General features: G+C 32.2%; 2 protein-coding genes and 1 long non-coding RNA gene across 3 annotated transcripts; 2 read left to right on the top strand and 1 right to left on the bottom strand.

The window, feature by feature from the left end:
• Window positions 1-1,423: 1,423 nt before the first annotated feature.
• On the bottom strand, window positions 1,424-4,564 carry LOC112420777 (uncharacterized). The gene is made up of 2 exons (XR_003010846.2): window positions 4,354-4,564; window positions 1,424-1,679 (listed from the first exon to the last, which is right to left on the bottom strand). It is a non-coding gene; the product is annotated as an uncharacterized lncRNA (long non-coding RNA).
• Window positions 4,565-7,910: 3,346 nt separating this feature from the next.
• On the top strand, window positions 7,911-13,136 carry LOC11417930 (3-ketoacyl CoA thiolase 1, peroxisomal). The gene is made up of 14 exons (XM_003604928.4): window positions 7,911-8,161; window positions 8,257-8,315; window positions 8,958-9,042; window positions 9,366-9,492; window positions 9,753-9,851; window positions 9,941-10,008; window positions 10,521-10,628; window positions 10,714-10,791; window positions 10,871-11,003; window positions 11,119-11,215; window positions 11,909-12,032; window positions 12,121-12,229; window positions 12,691-12,774; window positions 12,893-13,136. Exons 1-14 carry the CDS (start codon window positions 8,072-8,074, stop codon window positions 12,937-12,939), a joined length of 1,308 nt encoding a protein of 435 aa, XP_003604976.1. The 5' UTR covers window positions 7,911-8,071; the 3' UTR covers window positions 12,940-13,136.
• Window positions 13,137-14,720: 1,584 nt separating this feature from the next.
• Window positions 14,721-16,529, top strand: LOC11414306 (RING-H2 finger protein ATL33). Its single transcript, XM_003604926.4, has one exon. The coding sequence runs from the start codon at window positions 15,715-15,717 to the stop codon at window positions 16,279-16,281; it is 567 nt and encodes a 188-aa protein (XP_003604974.1). The 5' UTR covers window positions 14,721-15,714; the 3' UTR covers window positions 16,282-16,529.
• The last annotated feature ends 4,585 nt before the right edge of the window (window positions 16,530-21,114 follow it).

Raw genomic sequence — 21,114 nt, 5'->3', positions numbered from 1 at the left:
TTTTATAATTTAGAATATAAAATTAACTTTTAAATAATCATGTTTTATTCTCTTTACTAATTTTTCACATATTTTAATTTTAGTTTGAGTTGTTTCATATTTTATAATAGGGTTTAAAACCACGTGCTAATGAAATTGTGAATAAAAAATAGCGAAAAAGATATGTATTCGATTTTTATTATATTAAAATAGACCCGCAATAATATTTTTTTCGAATTGTGTTAGATTATTATTTTTTAGCTAGTTTATTAAAAATAAAAATAAAAATATTGAGGGAGTAAAGTGTAGATTTTTAACATAAGAGGGGATGAGAATGTAATTCAAGCTTCTCTTGGAGGAGGGGAGTGAAAAGTTTTCTAATATGTTTTGAAAAAAAAGGGAGGGGAATGTATATTTTAACATGAGAGGAGAGGAGTGTAATTCAAACATCTTTGAGGAGAGGAGAATGTAATTTACTCTTTTTTCAATTCATAATTATCCAATTTAAAATTGTTTCCTCTTCCAACTTCCCCTCATTTACTCAAGTGTTCCAACATAACCAAACCTGATAACATAACATATTTTGGTCACTAATTCACAACGACAATGCACTAACAAAGCATGTGACTTTTTCCCAAAAAACAAAGAAAATATGTGACTGCTATGCATGCAAAATTCGTCTACTCTTAATGGATATTTGGATTTAGAACAATGCCTAACTATTAGTAAAATGTTTTTTACATTTACTCTCTTCTATTATCTCTTCTATTAGTTAAACAAAATTGCATCAAATATCCTTTAACTTATTTATTTAAAAGTAAAAATATATCAATTATCGTGTTTTAAATTTTCTAGTTAGGAAAAATGACCGTGAAAAATGGCAGCAATTTTAAACCTTCCAAAACCGTGAAAAATGACCTATATTGGCCTTCTTTATAAATTATTTCTCATTATGTCTTTATTTAGAAATAGTTTTTTGAACAAGCTTTATTTAGAAATATTATTTCTTATTATGCCTTTATTTTTGAATTTTTGTTCCATTTAACAAGTATTTTAAAATTTTAATGGAATTTGTTTTACTAGTATTTAATGAATGAAGGAATTCTAGTTTCATTTTTATGGACCAGACATGTTCAGAAGTTTTCCACTATATGAATATCCATGGCCTTTGACTTCATTACAAGAGATAGAGTTCAGAGATTAATTAGCATCTTTGTTCTCCCATAACCCTACTTTACTTTCTTCTCGCAACGAATAAGATGATCATGTTCTTCATGACTTTTCCCTTGCTCGGGCATAGGATTCTTAGAAACCCCATCCCCTCCAACACTCATTCGCTTGTTTTTCTAATGATACGACGAAAATATCAGTATACAATATGACCCCACATGATTGAATCTTATAGATATTTTCCCATGCATGAATTTGGTCAAAGTTTGTGCAATTCGAACGAAAAATATTGCATTATCCAGCATTTCTCTTGATAATAAATGGGGAGGTACATTGATTGTTATTATTTTTAGTGATGCTTAACAAAGAGAAATACCACAAAATCCAAATGAGACAAATGGTCTCTCCAAGACAATCATAATATTTCAAAAACAAAAACTAATCACCTAATTTATTACAGAACATGCTTCATTAAAGGACTCTCACATATTGCTGATTTTCTTCATGCTACCCTCGTGCACCTGTTCCATCTGAAAAAGTAACTATTATTTCATCTTAATATTTAAAATAGTGTTACAAACATATGATACAATTATATTTATGGTATTTCTGTCAACAATCTTTTATTATTGATTATATGCTTTGTGAGTGACTAAGAATGAAATTTAAAGGCAATTATATAAGGTTTCCACGCAGGTCAACCGCTATTAGTATCATACCAAAGCATGGATGCTAATGTACATGATTATTTATGCAGTCCATCTTGAACATTTCTAAGCAATTGATAGGTAACTAAAATGAAAGGTTGATCCAATAGTTGCTGCATATGTTATCACAGTTTAGGAGGCAATAAATGTTTACATGCGGTGGTTACTGTTTAGTATTATTAATAGATCGGAAGGAGGAGACTCCTTGTTATGGGGAAACCCTCTTTTGTAGAAGGATTTAGCTATGCAAAAAGAGCTATTTAATGGAGGCTGCCTTGCAGAATGTTCCAACAATATAAGAAATGATCAAACGCGTGATCAAGGGCATTTTGATTTTTATTTCAGTCAACCTTGAAGATGAGTTTGAACAAAATGTTCTCAAATAGTTGTTATAGCATCGCTATAGTACTATTGCATAACGTAGTTTGAACAAACCGCTATTTTCCATTCCATGATCCACAATTGACAACATTTGTTTATTTTCAAAACAAAATGGTTTTTGATTGATCCCACTATACTCAATTGACTCAAGCAACTAATTACCCCAAATAAAACAAAGTTTGGCTGTAATTTCTGTATTGCATTTGCACCACTAACAGAATTATCATGGGAAAGCCATGTGATGTTGCATTCTAAGAGAACATTGAATATAAATAATTTTTATTGATAAAATACATCCCAAGACATAATTGGCCCTTGCTCAACTGAAAATCACCTTTCATAAAGAATGACCTACTACTATGAGTTAATGTTTCAAATTATTTTTAATAACTTCCATAAGTCAAGAATTCCCAAAAAAAATTCTCTTAAATTATTACATATATACAAACTGATAAGATATTGCTAACCTTAGTATTTGAACTAATCATAGGTAGTAGGGGAAGGGCTGAGAGGTAAACCTTAAGAGTATTTGAACTACGGAAATTGAACTTGAGACTAAAATCATGAGAGTAGGCTCAAACTTTCGAGGAGCCAATGAATTATCATATAGAGGATTCAATCTAAACTCAATTACCATGAAAGTACAAATTGGTCCAATGGAGCACAATTCTTGTATCTCAAGAGGGAAAACGAACTAAATTAGAATAGTTCAAAAGAGATTCAATCTTAATAAATAAATGCTTAAGAATCAATTGAATGATACAACAGTATATACCCAAAGTGAAAGAAACAGCTGATTTTTTAAATCAAACACATATACAACTATAAACCCTCAATTTCTTCCCCAAATACAACTTGCAACCAAATTTAAGAATTGAATACATGAATTTAGAATAGATATTCACCATTGTATAATAAACAACCTGATAAGATATTGCTAACCTTATACCATACAGGCACTAATTATTGAATGACTTTTGAATAATCATAGGTAGTAGGGGAAGGACTGAAAGGTAAACCTTACTATTTGAACTATAGAAATTGAACTTGAGACTAAAATCATGAGCGTAGGCTTAAACTTTCGAGGAGCCAATGAATTATCATATCGCTTCGAGGATTCAATCTAAATTCAATTAGCATGAAAGTACAGATTGGTTCAGTTGAGCACAGTTCAAGATGGAAAATTAACTATATTAGGATAGTTCGAAAGAGATTCAATCTTAATAAATAAATGGTTAAGAATCAATTATTGAATGATACAACAGTATAGACCCAGAGTGAGAATTTGAAAATTTCAATACAACTTAAGATACATAGCTAGAAACCCTCAATTTCTTCCCCAAATACAACTTGCAATCAAATTTAAGAATTGAATACAAGAATTTAGAGTAGATGCATCACATCTCAAAATGCTACTCTTCACCATTGATATTCAGAGAAACCATATAAGTCACACATCATTTCAGAAAAATAAAAAAGAAAGAAAGCAGCAGCAATAGTGATGAAATTCGTAACATCAACAACAACAACAACTTGAGATCAAGGATAATGTGACAGACCTACCTACCTACCTACACAAACTAGCAATATGTAATTAAGTACTACCATTGACACAAAAGGTGTGTTTGATCTAAGTACTAGTCAGAACAACACAGAAAAACTTTTACGGTATTGAACATTTTTTTTTTTTTTTTTTTGGTATATGGATTTTTGTGGACAAAATGCAATTTTAGTATTTTAGACGGCATGTACTTTGGACAAAAAGTTGTGACATGGTTTAACGAGGAACAAGAATTTCAGCTTTTGTCATATCACTTGCCCCGATTCGCCCTCTCTCTAAAACAGTTTTACAATCAAACACAATGCAACTTAAGTTGTCATGTCATATCCTGTCATTCATTTTTTCGCAGATCAAACGCACCCAAAGTTCAAACCCACTCGGAGACAATACTAAATGGCCTTTAGCAAAGTTTTAATCAGTAATAATTTCATAACCTAAATTAATTATTCACTCTAAAAATTTTCATTGAATTATATAAACTAACAAAAATAAATTCTCAAACAATAAAAAAACGAAATGAATTATACAAAAATGAATATTGAAGGAATGAATTACCTAATTGGTGGTGGCGGAGGTTTGTTTTTGAGCGTAATTAGGAGGAGAGTAGACGAGAGCAGCCACCATAGCAGCTGGAAGCACACCGAATCTCGCCAACGCTGCCACTTTGGTAACAACTGCCTTTCCCTTCAAGAACGCCATAGCTGAAGCTTCTCACACTCAGATCGATCGCGTTTTGATGGTTGAATAACGAATAATGAAGAAGATGAGTAAGAATTGTATTTTGTTTTATTGGACTTAAAACTTGGACAAAGTAAACTGTTTACTTTTCGCACCCCCTCTTTGATTCTTAAGGAATCATTAGGGTCATCTTCCTTAATAAGTTGGGTAACCCATTATTCAATCCAACCCAACCCAACCCAAAAATTAGTGTGTTTAACCAAACTCATCCAATTATATAACGGGTGGTTATTTTATCTCACTCAAACCGGAGTATCCTATATAATTCGAGTTTTAGGTTTGATCAAACCGAACCCAAACCGATTCATGTACACCATACTAATGATCCCAAGTTCACCTAGAGAAAAGTAATATATGACTAATAATTGTTTCACATAGTAATCAAAATCAAATTCTTCTAAAGATTAGTGTAAACAACACTCTATTTTTAGCACTCACTCGAACACCCACTTTTTTATTGGTTTAAATCAAGATGGGGTCACTTTATCAAAATAAAAAAATTAAGGTGGGTCTCACACTTTGAAAATGGGTTCTACTAAAAATAGTAGGACATACATTAATTTTCTCCGATAAGAGAGTGGATATCAGAGAAAGTGTTGAAAAGAAGGTGTTCTTTCGCATTCATCTTCTTCCAAATCATTTATTTTTAAAGCATAAATATCAGTTGTCTTTTAGAGTGTCTTTGCAAAAAACTAGGACACTATGTCAGAGTGTTACCATTATTTCACTTTGTGCAACAAGCACCATGACTTTGTATAAAATTAATATAAAATTATAATATGATTTTAAAGTATAAATTTGAGGTATATTGTAAGATTAGATGGGACCTGTTTTAAAGTTTTTTAAGAGTGGTATAGGTAGTTTTTTTTAGGAAATGGTATAGGTAGTTGAGTGCTTTAAATAATTAGAAAGTGTAAAGTAATTATATATATTGTTTGAGGTCTATTTATATCATCAATGTGGATGGTTTGGATGTGAATGCTCTAACGTGGTCTCACAAAAACAAGTCCAAAAAAAAAAATCATAAAACACACCAATAAAATCAATGAGGGAATTTACTTACCATTGTTTTTTTTAGTGAAGTCTCATTTAACCTCTCACCGCAAATCGAAGGTATTAGTCTTTGCTTGGCGGCTTCTTTGTGATCGGTTACCTACCAAATCGAATCTGATCTATAGAGGTGTAATTCCATCAGAAGCTGGTTTGTGTGTCTCTGGGTGCGGTGTTTTGGAATCAGCGCAACATTTGTTTCTCTCTTGTTCGTACTTTGCTTTACTTTGGTCGTTGGTTCGTGATTGGATTGGTTTTGTTGGAGTGGACACTAATGTTTTGTCTGATCACTTTGTTCAGTTTGTTCACTCATCACGTGGAAGTAAGGCTACTCAGTCTTTTCTCCAGCTTATTTGACTTCTTTGTGTCTGGGTCTTATGGAATGAACGTAACAATATGTGTTTCAATGATTCTATTACTCCTTTACCCAGGTTGCTTGATAAAGTAAAATATTTGTCTTTAGGTTGGTTGAAAGCTAGAAAAGCTTCTTTTTTGTTTGGCACTTTTAGTTGGTGGTCAAACCCGTTACAATGTTTGGGTATTGGCTAACTTGGTTTTGCGTTGTACAAAATTCTGAAGTAGTATTTATGGCACGTCTTGTGCTATTGAGACTCTTGTTATTAATATAATTCCATTTTTTATTGTTAAAAAAAAACCTCTCACCGCAAACTATGGAACCGAATGTAGGATATGTTTGAATAAACAACATAATTTGGAGCTTGTAATGTAACCTTTATCATGATAAGAATCTATGTATAAATTATTTCTATAATGACAAATAAGATATATAAAATTATTTTCGTATAAACTATAAGTTATTTTTATATGCTAACCTTGACGGCTTATGAAATGAAGTTGAAAATAGTTGTTTCCTTTGAAAATAGTTTATGCACATGTCGTATAATGTTTTAACATGCTTTCAAAAGCAATTTCACAAATAATTATGTTTATGTATAAATTAAAATAAGTCAATCTAAACTTATCATTTGTCTTTTAGAAAGGAAAAAAAAACTTTTACTCTCTCAAAAATAAATAAATAGATTTAATTGTATTTTTTGGCCCCCTATCTTTCTAAAAGTTGCGATTTTGACCCCCTAACTAATTAAAATACAAAACAGTCCCCTATGTATTGGATCTTTGACAGTTTTGGCCTCCAAGGCCACTTTTGACTAAGTCTTCGCTGACGTGGCATCCACAATGGTCGACGTGTGGCACCTCACTTAAGGGATATGGGTGCCACCTCAGCGAAGACTAAGTCAAAAGTGACTTTGGGGGAAAAAACTGCCAAATTAAAGATCCAATACATATGTGACTGTTTTGTATTTTAATTAATTAGAGGGCAAAAATGGTAATTTCTGAAAAAATAGGGGCCAAAAGTGTAATTAAGCCAAATAAATAATGATAGTTCTTACTTATAAAAAAAAATATGTTAGTTTGTCTATCATGATTTTAACACAATCCTTTGTCAAAAAAATAAAGTAAAAAATGTGTGAAACACCATGTAAGAGACGGGGACGAATGAAACACTTTTAAAAAAACGTGTTCTTTTTAACACGAGAAGTGAATGCAAATACATGGATAGAGCCGCTCGAAATTCCAATACTTCCAATTTTTATAAAAATGTAACATAAAATGAAAAAGAGAAGATGGAAATGATTTTGTTGTGATTTCATTAAGAAAAATAGAGGCAATGTATATACAAATACATATCTCTAATTTTATGGTTATGCTCCTATAACTCAACAATCTATTCCTACAATCAAACTATTCTTATACGATTGTTACCATATTTACGGCATGAATCATGGAATATACTTGGCTTTCCTTATACTTCCCCAAGTTATATTATAAATAAGTGATGTGTATGTATAGATAATACCTATTTTTATTTCTTCAATTATTTTTAATTTACTATCTTTGACATAATAATTCATCTTCAATTTTATAGATTTCTGAGATTAGTTTAGAACACTTTCCTAGTACCTTAATCATCAAAAATGAAAAAAATAGCACTTTTCAAGTAGTTGGTGTTTGACTATACAAACACGAGTATTCCATGTTTTCATATACACCGACTACTTATATGAAAACACGGAATACTCGTGTTTGTATAGTCAAACACCAACTACTTGAAAAGTGCTATTTTTTCTTTTTTGATGATTAAGGTACTAGGAAAGTGTTTTAAATTAATTTTAGAAGTCTATAAAATTGGAGACGAATTATTATGTCAAAGATAGTAAATTAAAAATAATTGAAAAAATAAAAATAGGTATTACCTATACAAGTAGTCGGTGTACATTGAAAATGATAGTAAGTGTTTTAAACATGTCTTTTGTTATTTTTATAGTTGTTGGGACTTGGGTGTGAAAGATGCCATCGCGTTTACTCAATTTTCTTAAAGTCAATCTCCACTTTCTATATCATTCATCATAGTCACAAATTTTTCAAAGTGTTGTAGAAACTGAAAAGACAAATACTAGAAAATATGGAGAAAGCAGTTGAAAGACAAAGAGTTCTTCTTCAACATCTCAATCCAAATTCAGTTACTTCATCTCATCATTCCACTCATCTCTCTGTAAGTTTTACATGTTTTATTATGTACATATTCAAGTGATGTCTTGTTGTGTTTTATGTTTTGATTATATTAGTTGTTTTGTTTTTCACTTGCAGGCTTCATTATGTTCTGCTGGACAAACAGGTGGATCTGAAAATGATGTGGTCATTGTAGCGTAAGTTCTTGATTAATATTGAAGGCGTATCTGGTGTTTGACACATGTCAACGTCACTGTCACGAGTTTGATTCAGTTATTTAATTTTCACAAGTTACTATCGGTGTGTGTTAAATGTTAGTGTCATGTGTGGTGTTTGTGTCTGAGTCAATGCTTCCGAGATAGACACACATGTTGAAGGTTTGTATGGTGTTTGACACGTGTAGGTGTCATGACACGACACCAACGCATGTAGCTAGGTTCACTTATTCAGTTTTCTAAAATTATTATCGTTGTGAACATGTTAAATGTCTGTGTTTTTGTTTTGTTTTGTTTGGTGTTTATGTTTATGTCAATACTTCACAAATAGATCATTTATATTGAAGATGTGTTTGGTGTTCAACACATGTCGGTTTCACTAACACGACGCCGACACATGTAGTTAGATTCATTCGACTATTCCATATATATTTTCTTTGAATTATTACTAGTTGTCGTGTTTGTGTTTGGTGCCAGTGTGTGTGTGAGTGCTTTATAGACGTGAGCCTTTTTATTTTTTATTTTTTTGGTTACCTGAACCTATTGTTTTTGTTTACTAATGTTTTCAAATTTTTAGAGTTAGTATTAAATTTCTGACTTTAATTTTACTGCAATGATGACCAGTGCATATCGTACGGCTATTTGCAAAGCAAAGCGCGGGGGATTCAAGGATACTCTTCCAGATGATCTACTTGCCTCGGTTCTCAAGGTAATTTCTTTGATTAGTCAATTGGTGTCGAGTATAGCGTAGCAGAGCTAGAGTAGTAAACATTGCATTATACTTTGTAACACCAAGAACTGCATAATCGAAAACCTATAACAACCACATTGTGGTCGAGACGTAGGCACAATTGACCAAACTACATGATCAATCGTTTGCATTCTTGTGTCTGTTTATTTATCTGTTCACGTTTGAACCGGATTTGCTGTTCTAACAAGTGGTTAATATAAAAAATGGTTTGATTCAAAATTATTTTAAGCTTAATTAGTTTGTTTTTTTCCTATGATTTCTTATTCATGAGCTCTCTGTAGGCTGTGATAGAGAAAACAAATGTGGAACCAAGTGAAGTAGGCGACATAGTTGTAGGCACAGTTTTAGGACCAGGATCAGAAAGAGCAATTGAGTGCAGAATGGCTGCATTTTATGCTGGTTTCCCAGGTTAGTTTTACAGTCTCGATTCATTCATCAAAGATAACAAGCACATGATATTTCATTGGCAAAGTAGTCTTGCTGACACTATCTACTGAGATTCAGCTTCTATTGCTTTAATTCATCCAAAAACACGCACATGATATATATGACATTGTTGAGTGACTTCATTATACGTAGAACTCAGTTATTTATTTGATTTAATGTTTTAAGTTAGTTTGTACTTTTAGCTTAATTGTCAATGTGATTGATCTCCAATTCTCAAGCAGATACTGTGCCGCTTCGAACTGTTAATAGACAATGTTCATCTGGACTTCAAGCAGTTGCTGATGTTGCCGCTTACATAAAAGCTGGGTTCTATGACATTGGTAAGAAACTAAGAATGACTCTAGACTCTATTTACATGTCATGGCCTTGTAATGTTTTGGCCTAATCTTCTTCCTCTTATTTGCTGAAGGAATTGGGGCTGGATTGGAGTGTATGACACAAGATACTATTTCAGGGGTTCGCAAAACTAATCCAAAGGTACATTGAAGTTGCATTTTTCAAATTCCTGAAATATAAACTCTTCAGTTAGTTAGTTATCTATTCAATGTGAATTGAATAGACTATGGTTGCATTTGGATTAACCGTGATTGGGAGTTTTTATGAAAACAGCATATGTAATTTTCATAAGCATTTACCTCATTTCAATAAGTTCTTCATAATAGCTTATAAAAAACAACTTTTTACTTGTACGAAAATAATTTAACCACATTTTCTCATTGATTATAACAACAGCTTGTGCATAAGAACTTATATGATAAGCTCTCATCTATTTATCGAAACACAGTGTATGAATAAGAGATAAGGAGGATTAGTGAGTGTTAACTTTGGTTTTGAGAGGAATTTAGAGTGGGAGAGAACTATGTCTCTCACGTCTAGATTGTAATAAAGTTTTCTTTCAGTGAACACTTATATAACTAGTTCCTATCAATTCCACATATTTTCCTTTGAAACATTTTTTACTTATCTTAACCTTTTCATTATTTTATTAGGTTGAAATCTTTGCACAAGCCCGAGACTGTCTTCTTTCTATGGGAATAACTTCTGAGAATGTTGCACAGCGTTACGGTGTGACAAGGCAGGAGCAAGACCAGGCTGCTGTAAGCATGAAATGTGCATTCAATGTTCTATAAAAATCTATGAAAAGATTATAAAGGTGAATTAATTCTTTTAATGTGAAATTAGGTCGAGTCTCACAGGCGTGCTGCAGCTGCAACAGCGTCTGGTAAATTCAAAGACGAAATCATTCCAGTTTCTACAAAGGTGAGTTGAGTTCAACTGCCAAGATGAATTTCCTTTTAAAATTTGTAGTGTTATTCTAATGATGATTTTGTTTATAAAGTTCGTGGATCCTAAAACTGGAGAGGAGAAACAAATTATTGTTTCTGTTGATGATGGTATCCGGCCAAATGCAAATTTGGTAGATCTTGCAAAGCTGAAACCTGCATTCAAAAAGGATGGAACCACAACTGCAGGTAATCAAGAAGGTTTTTCTTTTGCTAATTTTTGGGATCCAAACTTGGATCGCATATGTAGCCTGCGTTCCTTATATCTTGTCAATATGTCCCCTCTAACTATATTTAACCGCAGGGAATGCTAGCCAAGTTAGCGATGGTGCAGCAGCAGTGCTTCTCATGAAGAGAAGTGTGGCTGTGCAAAAGGGGCTTCCTATTCTTGGAATCTTCAGGTATACCATAATGATATGAGTAAACATTCACTTTGGTTCTTGAATGTGTCAAGCACTGTTACTAATCTAAAGTTCTTGAGTGTATCAAAATACATCCATGAACGTGTCTTTTTAGTCATCGAATGTGTCTTCTGTTAGTAGGCGTACTCCATGAAATGAATTACTAACAAAAGACAATATCAGGAAGGTTTTTGTAATTCTAATACATTTAGGGACATTGACTATAGTCAGACCGTCATAAACACTTAGGAACCAAATTGACGATTTAGTCATAATGATACATAATCAAATTACTGTTAAAATTTAAGTCACGTTATATATTAATCTAGACAAAATCCTGCTTGTTTCCTGTAATGTGCCCAGGACACCACTTTCATTCGCGTTAAATTGGATATATGTGTACCTAATTGAATTCTTAATTTGATTATGCACATCTAATAGGAAATCAGAGAAAATCCATGGGCTAAGGAATTAGATACCTGGGAAGTACATTTTTAGATAATACTTATTAAGTACTTTATGTTGCTATGATAAAGGACATTCGAAACTTGAAATTTTGTTAGTTTTAATATTAGACTCTCTTGTGCTTCAAAAATTGTTCCTAATTAGATAGGAAAAGCTCGGATAGTATAACTTCATTCTTTATTTATTTTTATTCCTTCCAATTTAAAAACAGTAAATTCAATGTTGTAGGAGTTTTTCTGCTGTTGGTGTAGATCCTGCTGTCATGGGTGTTGGTCCAGCTTTTGCTATTCCAGCTGCAGTGAAATCTGCTGGTCTTGAACTTAGTAACATTGACTTGTATGAAATAAATGAGGTAAAGTTTTAGCAGTTTTCATGATAACAACCAACAACTTTTTATTGCACATTTTCTAAGCATTTATCAATTTTGTGGTCTTGTGTAGGCATTTGCATCACAGTTTGTTTATTCCTGCAAGAAATTGGGGCTTGATCCAACAAAGGTCAATGTCAATGGTGGTGCCATGGCTTTTGGACATCCTTTAGGCGCCACAGGTAAAGTTGAGATATTTTAGACCTGTTAACTTCAGCGTATTTTATGTTTTCATTTCCGCTGATAAAAAGAATATTGCAGAAGCCACCATGCATGTTTCCGAAATTTCATTATCTCTAGTTAAATTTAGTGTTTTCAGTGTCATAACCAAATTCCATTCGAGCCACTAATGAAGTAAAAATTGGAAAGAGTTTTAGAAAGTAAACAGGCTCTTAGAGGCTGAATTTTTTTCTATTTTTCTCCCTCAGTGTCTTCTTATTAGACCAAAGAGTACACTAAAATATTAAGAAAGGCTCCTAGAAACATGCATAGTGTTTATATTATTGTAACAGCTGAGCTCACGTGTTTGATCTTTATGAAAAGCATAAGCAATACTACACTCACACCAGTTGAACAGATTGATTTAATGCTGACTTTATGATGCTTACATTGGAGAATTTTCCCACTGTCTTTTTATTGTCAGGTGCACGCTGTGTTGCAACTTTGTTGAATGAAATGAAGCGTCGTGGAAAGGACTGTCGGTTTGGTGTAATCTCGATGTGTATAGGTAATTTCTTCTTCTGACCTTATTCAATTTCTTTTTTTGAAGCAGACCATTCCTAAGGAGAAAAATAAACAGATTATTAGTAGCTTAATGGGAGAGTTTGTACTGTTATACATTTCAGGTTCTGGTATGGGAGCTGCGGCAGTATTTGAAAGGGGAGACTTCTGAGATTTGTCGAAGTTTAAATGCTTAGGAAATTAACAATCGTTCATCACAAGTATTTTTGAATTTATATGAAATAAGGAATAAAATAGAATGGAGGGTTCATGCAAAAGAATAGAGTGGAACTTTAATACATCATAATTCACTAATCAAGAAAACCAATAAATTTTGTTGTTTTGGATGAAATTATGTCTTTTTTGATACTGTGACTGTTCTTCATCTCATTACATCTATTTCTCTCTGCATGATAAATAATTAAGGTTATAATTAAAAACAAATATTTAATGTAGTTTCAAACTATGACAGATAAATAGGACTCCTCCGTCCCATATTTAATCTACCACACAAGCTCTATATTGCTTTTAATTATTACCACTCTACAAATGTTGATAACCACAAATCAAACCACCAATAGTTTTATTTTACGCAAACAAAATCAAGACTTTTTATTCATAAGAATTTTATTCCAAATAGAATGAATGCGCGAAAAAAAAAAAACAGTGCGAGTAGCATAGTTGGTAGATGCTCTTGCAAGAGCATGAACACTGTCATTTGCTTGTTGCCTAGTAAATACAACTTGGTGGTTGTTTTTCAAAACTAAAAGGTCCTTACATATAAGGGACTCGGTAATATCAGATTTATCATTGTGAACATCGTCAGCTTGCTTGCAATCAAACTCTATCATAACCTTGTCTAGATTGATGGATATAATCCAATTGAGTGCCTGGATTAGTCCCCAGGCCTCACCTTCTGCTGCTGTCATCTTGGTGTCGCCCATGTCGTATTTATAGTTTGGAATCTGCCAAGACTGTTGTGGATGCAGGCACCCATACCAACAGTCTGATGCAGTGAAAGTAGCAGCGTCAATGTTGCAATTAATGCACCTACTGTCGCGTGTTGTCTCTGCTATGAGCAGGCCGAGCATGACACCAAGATTGCATCACTTGATATGCCATAGCCAGTGCCTGAGAGTAATCTTTTTGCAAGCCATCCAATACTTTTGTATTTCTTCTATTCCAAAGACTCCATAAAACCATGCGAAATGAGGCCAAAACTCCATTATCCAGCAACTGACAGACTTTGAAAAACACCTCTGAAAAAAATGGATGCACGTGCCATAATTTGCCTGAGTCCGCCCTTGATTCCCATATTCTGCTCACATTCAACACTGCACAGGCACTGCAAGAACACATGCCAATTATTTTTCAGATCATCATCGCAACCTACACACCAAAGTCGGCAAATTACACCTCTAGCCTACTGATTTATATGGTTTGCCAAGCAATTCCTCAACAAATGCATATGAAAGTACATACATTCGAAGCGACCAAATACACGACCAATCTCCTGGAACTTTAAGCTCATCCCAATTCAACAGTCTCTCCATACACACGCTATAAGCACTCTTCACCGTATAATTTCCATGCTTATTAAAACGTCAAATAATTTAGTCCCTTTTATAGACATCTAGTAGCGGAATTCATATAATATCCTCTGAATCTCCGTCATAAAAATTCCTCCACCAATTGTTCATTTCACGTTCCATTATTTTGGTCTGTAAGTTGATGAACCACCATGCTCTGAATGTTACTTGTCCTTGATGTTGCAATAGCAATAGCAAGAGCCTCCGCTTTTCTTAACCAATCTTCCATCGTCGATCTCCTGCAGCACCATTTGGGTCGACCATGTACTATGCTAAACATAACGTGGATTGTGTCCCAAGACCGCTTCTAAAAAAATCCTCATGTAGGAAATTTATGACTTCGAAAATTCTTTTTACTATAGTATCCAGGTTGGTCATAAACTTCCAACCTTGTTTCCCCAACATTGTCACATTCTTGTTAGTTTATTTTTTTTTTTATAAAAAATTAAGCTTTACTTTACATTTTTTTTATCTAGGGCTTCTCTATTAGCTTCTATATAAAATTGAATAATGAAGATTACAAATAGTTGCTAGTAACAGTAAAATTATTTAAAAACATCCAAACAAAGGCATGTGCCCATTCATTTCATCAAGAACAAAATAAAAGGTACAATCTTGTGATTACTACTTGTAGAACTAGCAGCCATATATCAGAAGCTTCATCTACCTAGTTCAAAAGTCAAGTACAACACCTCAAGACACAAGCCAATTTAACAATCACAGGTTAAAAAATGGAAGTTATGAAAACAACCATGGGATGCCTAAATTATTATTCTTTTGCTCCCCAAGGTATGATTGAGTCGGAAGTTAAAGACTAATCTTTTGACATACAAAGACTCGTTTAAAGGGAAGACATCTCCTAACAAGTGTTCATCAATGCACTCTGACGTTTTACCTAAGAATTTTCCACAAATTCACTTATTAATTTAATCTCACTCATTAATTTGAGATCAAACGATTTAAATTACACATCAATTTTAACATCAACTGAATAGTTGAGTGCCATAACTAAATTTAAATCTATGCACTCCTCAGAAATCAAACTCTTAACCACACATCAATCATCAACCAACTGCCCAAACACATACACGCAAAAAAAGGTGTAGTTTTATATTCTTACTTAACATCTAATCCACATTATATTAGTTCTCACTCCCACCCCCCTATCAATTATTAAAACATAAAAATTCCTAATAAAGCTGAAACAAGTAACATCAAAACATAACTATCCCTTTCATTTGTGTTATTAACAAACATAGCCAACCACTTTTTCAACCAAACCTAAAACATAACCACATGACACATAATAATACTCACACTTTAGTTGTGTAACTTCTCTTATAATCTATCTCATCATTATGGAACACCCACCACCCTTACCGTTCTCAGCGCCACCACTGACTGCCGCACAAATCGCCATCCTAACAACACCACCACCGCCTTTTCCGGACTCTTCCCGCTCTGTCGATCTCTCTCCTCTCGAATTTCTACTAGCTCTTATTGCTATTGTCACTATACCTGCTTTAATCTACACTTTCATTTTTGCTTTTGGATTTTCCTTTTGCCGCCGGCGACCGGAGCAAAACTCCGGTGAACTTTCTTTCGCTTCTGATGATCTTACCAACGGTGGTGGTGCTTCTGTCTCCGATTTTAAATACAGGAAGGATGCTCATGTGAAGGAAACCGGTGGTGATTGTCCTGTTTGTTTGTCGGTGTTCGTCGACGGTGAGAAACTCCGGGAGCTGAGTTGTTGTAAGCATTATTTTCATGCTGATTGTATTGATTTGTGGCTTGGAAATCGATCTAGCTGTCCGATTTGTCGTGCTACGGTCGCCGGTAAACGGCGGAATATGTCGGCGGCGGCGGCTCCGGTGAGAGATAATGATCTGATGCAGGGTCTTCCAGATGCTTCTACTTTAGTTTGAATTTATGAAGTCCCTTAATTTTATTTTATTTTTTTCAATTTTTTTACTTTAGCTTAGGAAAATATTGCGTTTATAAAGTTCCATTAGTATAGTAAAGTTAATTAATTGAACTTTACTGGGTTCCATGAACTGTTAGTTATTGAAAAAATGGAATTGTGATCAAGCAAATTACCAATGTAATGTAGCAAGAAAGAAAGAGATCTGTATGTATGGCCAAGGAAGGAAAAAATAGAAGAAACTTTTAACAAGTTTGGTGTTCTAGTTGCATTTTTTTTTTTTTTTTTTGGTTAACACTCCAATTTTAGAAAATAGGTCTTTGTAATTCAAAGTTCCACCAAAAGATAAATACAACTTAAAAATACTTCGAGTTTTTTCTAAAAATTCAAATCATTTGAAATCTATTGCATATTATATATGAAATATATTTTTCCAATAATGAAATTTAAAATTTTTTATAAAATAAATGAAATTTAAACTACCTTTGCTATGAGTCAAATTTTAGTCAATTAGATTATATCTGTCGTTTGATTAATAGTTTTATGCAATCTTTATCGTCTCATTGTTATTGATTCTTGTATTATTGTTTAGTTATCTTTACATTTCAATTTTGAAGTGAAGTTTATTAAGAGTCAAATGAACATGATTGTTCATACGTTAATCATGGTAGTCTGTTCTTAGACTACTCACCGTTTTTTTTTATACTTATCCTTCTTATATTGCACAATATTTAATCAATAATATCAGTTAAGTTTGTTTCCAAAAAGAAAGGAAAAAAAAAAAGACAATCATTTGTCTATGGACTTTGAAGCTAACCTCGTAAAATAAAAGAAGAAAAAAACTAACTTCAATTATTGAATATTTCTTCGGTAACATCCCCAGAATGAATCCTACCTTAACCACCTGCTTTCCTCTTACTCTCTTAATTTCAATATCTATTTCCAAATCAATTTCATGGATTTTCTATCCAAATTAAATTTTAATTGGATTCTTTCAAATCAGTAGATTACATAAATAAAAAATTCTAAAATTGAAAAATAAATTTGCAAACAAACTAACAACATAAAATTAATAGCACAAAACGAACAAATCTTGACAGAACTAACATAATACAAGTGATTACAATACATATGATTTCATATTTGTATCGTTAAAAACACGTTGTAAAGAGGTGATCCGTCAAGAAATGGAATCCGGGTTTGCTCCATTTAGCCATCCGTCTTTTATTGTAACTTAACCTATCACTTATGTCTATTTATCTCATAAATCGACAATAATTGTAAATAAATTAAACAAACTCAAACTTTAAAAAATGACACAAAACTACCCCTCTTTAATGAACAAAAGAAAAGAAAGGTTAGAAAGAAGAGGAAACTTCTCTCACTAAAAAATAAGGATTGACTTTTAAGTTCTACACTCCTATGCTCCTTTTACTTATATTCTTAATGCCTTTATGAATCGGGCTCTCACTTTTGGAGTTGTTTTCACAATTAAAAACGACTTCATCTGTCTTAAATTAGATGTTTTTCTTACTATTTTTTTGTTTCAAATTAATTGTCTCTTTTATAATACCAATTCAACATTTATTATTATTTTGCACTAACATTTGAATTTATTTCAAATTAATATAAAAATATGATATGACCTTGAATGATTGGATGAGAGGTACATATCTAACCAAATTTCATGATACTTTGTGTTTACCAAAACCAATCCCTCATACTTGTTTATATAAATGAATAAATACCATAAGCTCTATATTCAATGACAGGCAAGGGAAGTTAGTGGGAGAAATTAGGAATAAATGACTCAATATCAAATGTAAAGTATTATCAATTCAATCTATAACATAATTTAATTCATAACGATTTTGACGCATCTCTCTATACTACAAACTTGAAGTTTGATAACCCATACTCGTCGAAGTGTGGGAAGTTGAACCTATGACCTTATTATCACTCCAAAACCTATGTTTTTCCACTAAAGATCACCAAGTCACATTATCACCGAGAAGACCATTTATTCAAGAGATCAATAATACGAAGGTTCACACTCTAGCATTAGTTACTTAGGAATAAGAACAAAATAATAATAAAAGATTTATGGTGATTGTTTTTGTTATTTTAATAAAATAATAATTTTTAAAATATAGAGTTTTCATATTTTCAAATGAGTTTAATCACCATACATTATTATTGAAAAAGTGTATATAGTGATTAAGCTAAATCTCACTACGTTGATTTTTTTATTTTTTTGATCAAACATTAGGTTTATATTTACTTTCAAGATTCACCTTGGTCGTTCGGCACTTTTGCATGAAAATACTTTCCTTCTTTATTATTTCTTTCCAAAACTAGGATGAAACCAACATCCTATATAATTCAATGACGTCTAGCCCCACTCTAGCCTCTTTATCTAGACTATTTATTTCCTCAATTCGAAAAAGGAAAATGATCAAATGCACGATAATATATTTGTCGTGGAATATGGACGAATGGTTCTATAGTTGGTATTTAGCCTTTTCTCTTAACTTTGATTTGATCCAAAATAATAAATATTGCATTTTTTAGATTTTGCTTATGAGAAATCACAACAAAACACTTTCTTATACGACGGTCTTTATCCAAATCACTTCTGCATGTGTTTTATAACTGGAATGGGTGGATTATTCATGTATTTCTTTGGTGACAGTATTTTTTTAATATATACTACATACAAAATCACTCATAAGCATATATGCATAACATATGACATAAGCTATAAGAAAGTCATTGATAAAATATATATAGCCTATGATTGAACATGTCGTACAATTTCGTGCGTTGAATCTGTCGGACTATTTAGCAACACTCTCATAAAAAATGAGTCACGGAGAAAAAAACAATAATGAAAGAGAAAAAGCTAGGGTCACTATAATATTAATCCAATTAATATACTATTCTAAATTTCATAAAACATTGGTACGTATATACTCCAGGGCCGGTCCTAGGGGATAGGCCACGAGTGCGACGGCCTAGAGCCCATGCCGGTAGGGGGTCCAAAAACTTTTTTATTAGAAATATTTGGATTTCGGGGGGTATATAAGAAACATTCTCTTCAAAGGCCTAAACTTTGACATGATAAAGAAATGGGCTGACATCTGTTAGTATTTTTGGCCCTTTTAGTGAGATTTGCTATATATATCCCATATAACACAAATATTTCTATATACACCCTCTTATAAAAAAATTTGGTTGTTCTTCATAATATGCTAAAAAATTTACTATCGAAGAAATTGGTGCTATTTTTTGGGCCCTTTGTTCCTAATAATGTGCTTCACTAATATTAAAAATATCGACGATATTTATTATCCAAGAAATTGGGATAATTTTCGTAAAAAGAAAATTCTATTTTAGTTGAAAATAGGGTGCTAAAATTTCAGTCTACTTCACATGTGCTATTTTTCTCTATTTCTACGGTATTTTTATTTTGTTTTGGTGTATATAGAATATTTAATTTATTTTCAGATGTTGTCTAAAAATAACATTTATTTTGTAGTGAAAAGCAAAATAAAAAAACGAAATGAAAAGCAAAAAAAACACAACAATGAGCTAAAAAAACTATGATGCATTATGTAAGGGCCCTTTTTTCATATTATGCGTAAGGCCCGTAAAACTCTAGGAACGGATCTGATATACTCCACCACCGTCTTTATTTATAAGCACCTTTTGAGAAAATATATTGCCTTTATTTATTTTTTAGGAGAATATTGTCCATAATTATAAGCATTATCTAAAATTACTAAATGTATTTTATATGTTTTCCCAATAAATCTCTAATTGATAGTCTTAATTTGTCTTGGAATTTTGAAAATAAATAACAAGTACACAGTTGACGATTTTGATATAATACAATGACAATTTAGTCATAGCCCTATGTAAAATACATATATTTTTTTTTTGGTAGATAGACGAAATGACAAAGTCATTATAAACTCACACATATAAGTGGAGGTACCGGGATTCGAACCCCGGTTATGGCATCCGGTCTAACAATATCGGCATAGTTGAGCTGAAACTTTTAGATAAATACATACATTAATTACAGTGTTTTGTCAAAAAAATAATACATTAATTACAGTGAAAAAAATTTCTCTCTCAATATATGCAAGCAAAAGTTTGCAGGTGAGTTTATATAAAGGGAAGAATGAAGTATATCATAATGTTGGTTTGACGGTGGTATATTGGACATTTTGGCTTCCATACTCGTGGACTCTACTATGATTGGTTGAGATGTTGTATTGGCTTGTTAATGCATTTGGCTCCCTTATGATTTATAGTTTGATAAATTTTCAAATATAACTAGGTTTTTTTTTTTTTTATTCAAAAAAAAAAATTTCTTGGTTTTGTGATTCTATACATTGATCTCTAATTCAAATAGTATCCCAAACTTTTCTTAAATTTTTTTAAAACAAATTCTTGTTTGTGTATTAAACATTTCGTGATGTTTTAAAAAATTTCATTTGTATTGATGTTAGTTTTGCATAAATTTTCTTTCATAGGAGAATCTAACATATATTACTCTATAAAAATCTAGCTAAATATTTGCATAGTTTTGAAAATTAAAACCTTTGTTGACTGATTATTACAACTATAAAAATGTTTTGCCAACAACACCAATAGAAAATATAAATTAAAAACACCAACAACAATATACAATAAAAGTCAGTCTAAATCCAATATTATAAAAAGTAGCACCCACATCAATAAACAAAACTCATTGAACGACAATATTTTGAGTTAAATTGAAAACATAAAAACATCCACATAAAAAAAGTTCATGCAACAGAGAACATCA

This window comes from Medicago truncatula, chromosome 4 (genome assembly GCF_003473485.1).
Source record: "Medicago truncatula cultivar Jemalong A17 chromosome 4, MtrunA17r5.0-ANR, whole genome shotgun sequence".
Classification (NCBI taxonomy): Eukaryota; Viridiplantae; Streptophyta; class Magnoliopsida; order Fabales; family Fabaceae; genus Medicago; species Medicago truncatula.
Note: the sequence above shows the minus strand (reverse complement) of the source record. Positions and strands in the feature narration are given on the sequence as shown.